The 3,895-nt window shown below is 34.2% G+C and overlaps 1 protein-coding gene across 7 annotated transcripts in view; it reads right to left on the reverse strand.

Moving 5' to 3' along the window:
- Window positions 1-3,453: 3,453 nt before the first annotated feature.
- Window positions 3,454-3,895, reverse strand: part of LOC118745657 (epidermal growth factor receptor kinase substrate 8-like protein 2) — a 193,545-nt gene continuing 193,103 nt past the window's right edge. For 3 of the 7 annotated variants that reach the window (XM_036479211.1, XM_036479207.1, XM_036479209.1), the window contains one exon: window positions 3,455-3,816. In XM_036479211.1, the coding sequence (XP_036335104.1) occupies window positions 3,773-3,816 (44 nt within the window). In that variant the 3' untranslated portion in view covers window positions 3,455-3,772. Of the gene's footprint in view, window positions 3,817-3,895 lie in introns of all 7 variants that reach the window. The other 4 variants (XM_036479210.1, XM_036479212.1, XM_036479208.1 and 1 more) reach the window with 2 other exon arrangements.

The raw sequence follows: 3,895 nt of genomic DNA on the forward strand, positions 1-3,895 counted from the left end.
CAGCTGTTTGTATGCAAGCACAATATAAATGTAAACATTTGGTTTTTCGAATGCGTGAATTAGGGTAAGTTTTGTAGTAAATCTAACTGTTTTGTAATTGAATTATCTATTTAAACCATTTATTTGCAGAATATATTTCCCGAGCCAGAACGGAGAGTTATCAACACTTTCCGTGCTCACGTGCAACCTCACTAATTGTGGAATTGTTGGCCAAATGCAGCGATACTATTCTGCATGTGAATTGTCAAATATAAAGCAATTTTCTGATTTATTCGTTGAACATATTAGTTGCGTTCAATATGTTTCAAGATTTGCAGGTTTTCACAGTAAGCTGTTCCAGGTGGCCACCTTCCATATGGTTTATTAATGGCGAAAACAGCTTTTCCAGCAACCCCTGTAAAACCTGCAAATCGTGAAGCATCTGAAACGCAGCTATATCTATATATATAAAACAAAGTCGTGTTAGTTACACCATTTATAACTCAAGAACGGCTGGACCAATTTTTATGATATTTGGTTTTTGAATTTGTCTATCTTCCGAATAGCAGAATAACTATTAAAACAACCGCTAGGTGGCGCTGGAGTCGAGTTATTAGTAAAACCCGTATTTATGGTCCGATTCGCCTCATATTTGAGATATGTATTGACAATAGGAAAAACAATACCATTGCAAAAAAACAGGTGGCCTTGGAGTCGAGTTATTATTAAAAATCGTGTTTATGGTCCGATTATCCTCAGATTCAAAATATGTATTGATAACAGGAAAACGAATTCTTTCGAAAAAAAAAATTGCCGCCAGGTAGCGCTGAAATTGAGTTACATATGTATATGTACCTAAAAATCGTATTTATGCTCGAATTTATTTCATTATCGAAATATGTATATGAATTCGCATATCGATAGTCCTCTGCAATAACGACACAACTCAAAGTTCAAGAAACCAAATCCATTATTACTGTTAAGAGGATCATGTCTCTAATCTTTGGCTAACCCATGTCTAATCCTAACTAAAGTAAGTAGTAAAGATTTTCTATATCTATACTAATTATATAAAGAGAAGTCCCTTTTCTCCCGATTTTCATGAAATTTTGTATATAAATAGCTTTCAGCAACCACCATGTTTTAGGCGAAAAATTTTTTTTTTCCGGTAGGTGGACCTGGGACCGATCTATTCGAATCAATTTTATTACGGTCCGATTAAAATTTGGTACGTAAGTAACTTTTTACCTACTTAGATTAGCCCAGATTTTTGTCTAGATTAGCATATAGCATCCTTTTTTCCGCGAAGTGGACCAGGGACATATCTATTCGAAAAAACCGTATTTATGGTCCGATTTGCTTAAAATTAGGTATGTAGGTAGCCTTTTGCCTAGGTTAGTATATAGGATCCTTTTTTCTGCGAAGTGGACCAGGGAACGATCTATTGTACGTAGGTAGCTTTTTGCCTGGATAAGCTTTTCCAACCATATCAAGGGGCGAATTTTTCAATAGGCAAGTTTTTTTTTTGCGACAATCTGAAACAACGGATACAACCAAAATATAACAATAATATATAATATATCTATACTATATATATTTTGACAGCCATTGTTTTAGTGTTCGCAAAGCCGGAGAACGGCTGAACCAATTTTTTTGAATTTTCAGACACCTGGTGCACTTGTCCCAAGGATTGGTTTAGGCTAAAAAAAATTCTATATGTATATGTATGTATGCCACGCCCACCTAAAATACAAACCGAATTTTTTCATACTTCATATCTCTGGAAGTGTTCATGGTAGTTTTGGAACTTGGAGCTATTGGAAAAGGGGGCGTGACACCTCCCATACAAACCAAAGTTGTCATACTACGTATCTCTGGAAGTTTTCACGGTAGAGTTCTGGAACTTGGTATGGAGATATACGAAATCAATCGCATACTCTTGGAGAAAAATTGGAGCTATTGTATTTTAACGAAATTTTTTGTAAGTGTTTGAGTAGGTCTCTGGATGGTTTAGTTTCATAATTTAATCCGCCAGTTGGCGCTGTAGTTGAGTTATTACTAAAAATCGTATTTATGATCCGATTTGGCTAATATTTTAAATATGTGGTGGTAATTGTAAGAGCAATACTATTGCAAAAACGGGCTGCCAAGTGGCGCTGGAGTCGAGTTATTACTCGAAATAGCCAAGTGAGAAAAGGTGCCGTGAAGGTCAGATTAAATCGACCTGTTGCACCATTGAACTCTACTGTGTTACGATTGGCCCAATGGATGTGATTTGACAATATTATTATGCGTTCCAGCTTTTAATGTCTTTCGTCTGAAATAAGTATATGTATTTATATTTCTGTAGAACAATGATTCGCACCCATTTTGAAATCGCCACCAACTGTACTGTAAAGCTTCTAGGGCAGATGTAATATAGAACCGGGTCATTGTTGCCGCCAGGTCGTGAAGAGGAAAAAATTCTTCAAATTTTTTTCGTTTTGCGAATAACCGTGCTATGAAATGCTGCACAGTTGGAAAATTTCAAGAACTTCTTCACGGATATAACACTTTATAATCTTAGCAGATGAATATGCCAATGAAAATCGCAAACGTGAACTGTTGGTGAAAATGTTGGCCCAAAAAGTTTCAATAAAAGATAAAAAAATTTTGGGCGGGACGAAGTTCGCCGGGTCTGCTAGTAATATATAAATTATGGATTATTATTATGCATTTTTTAAATAATATCGCTGAGCAACAATGTACATACATACATACATTTGTGATGATATTTAATGACCGAAAACCCAAATATGTTAAAATATTTAAATTTCTTTTGTTTAAAGTTAAGGCCATCTTAGCTTTATATTGGCTTAACTTTTGAAATGGGCGATTCTATGCTTTGACGCGACACTTTCGGCAGGAGTGTCATGATTAAAAAATTAAAAACTCGCATTGCAAAATGAATACATATTTTGTTCTAGTGAGGTACTAGTAATCGATACAGCTATGAAATTTTTACATAGAAGAACAGGTAGCGATAATTTCTGTATACTTAACTCGATTTTATATTATTTTGAATTGACACTCTTGCAGCAAATGTGCGATATGTATGCATAACGTAAATAATTTCCATTTCGTTCTAGGATTTCTATTTGGAGATTGTTTTTATTTACGTTTTTACTAAGTATGCATGTAATACATATTGAGCCCTAACCGCCAAAATAACGTAAGCGACATTTTTTTCAAAACTTTCTTTTTGATGTAGAAATATTCCTATAGCGTCTAGATGCATTTCTGCATCAAAAATAAAATTTTGAAAAAAATGTCGCTTACGTTATTTTGGCGGTTAGGGCTCGATATATATGTAAATTATGCTTTTGAAATTCATTTGTTTTATGTATATTCATCCAAAGAAGTTAAATAAATGATATTCAAACTTAAATCGCAGTCTAATACCGATACAGCAACGATATAAATTACATTTTTACTTATTATTTAACCTTAAAAGTAAAATTATTTCTGTTAATTTTACCTATAGTCATCCACTATATATCTCAGTGTCGAAAATGCACACTCTACACTCACTTGCGTTGACGGCGTTGCGTGAATAATTTGAGAAAGCTGGTACAAAATTGTGCGTGAAAACTTTTTTCGTTCCCAGAAGTCGGCTAAATTGGTTTTAGTGTCGGTGAATTCATTGAATGTTTCAATAGCCAAATAAGCTTCTGAAATGCATGACGCGCTGTATGTAGGTGAACTTATTTGATTTAATAATTCACCAAGTAAATCAGTACTTGTATCTTCGATACTACTCTCGCTTTCTGTTATAGAAATGCTGTGGGGCTGTGCAGACTGCAAAAAATATGAAAAAATAATATAGCTTTGGTGATATTGAAAATAACAATAATCATAAAAAGTACCTGAGAAAAAA

The sequence above is a fragment of the Rhagoletis pomonella genome, unplaced genomic scaffold (genome assembly GCF_013731165.1).
Source record: "Rhagoletis pomonella isolate Grant_MI unplaced genomic scaffold, Rhpom_1.0 Rhpom_scaffold_00009, whole genome shotgun sequence".
NCBI classification, from domain to species: domain Eukaryota; kingdom Metazoa; phylum Arthropoda; class Insecta; order Diptera; family Tephritidae; genus Rhagoletis; species Rhagoletis pomonella.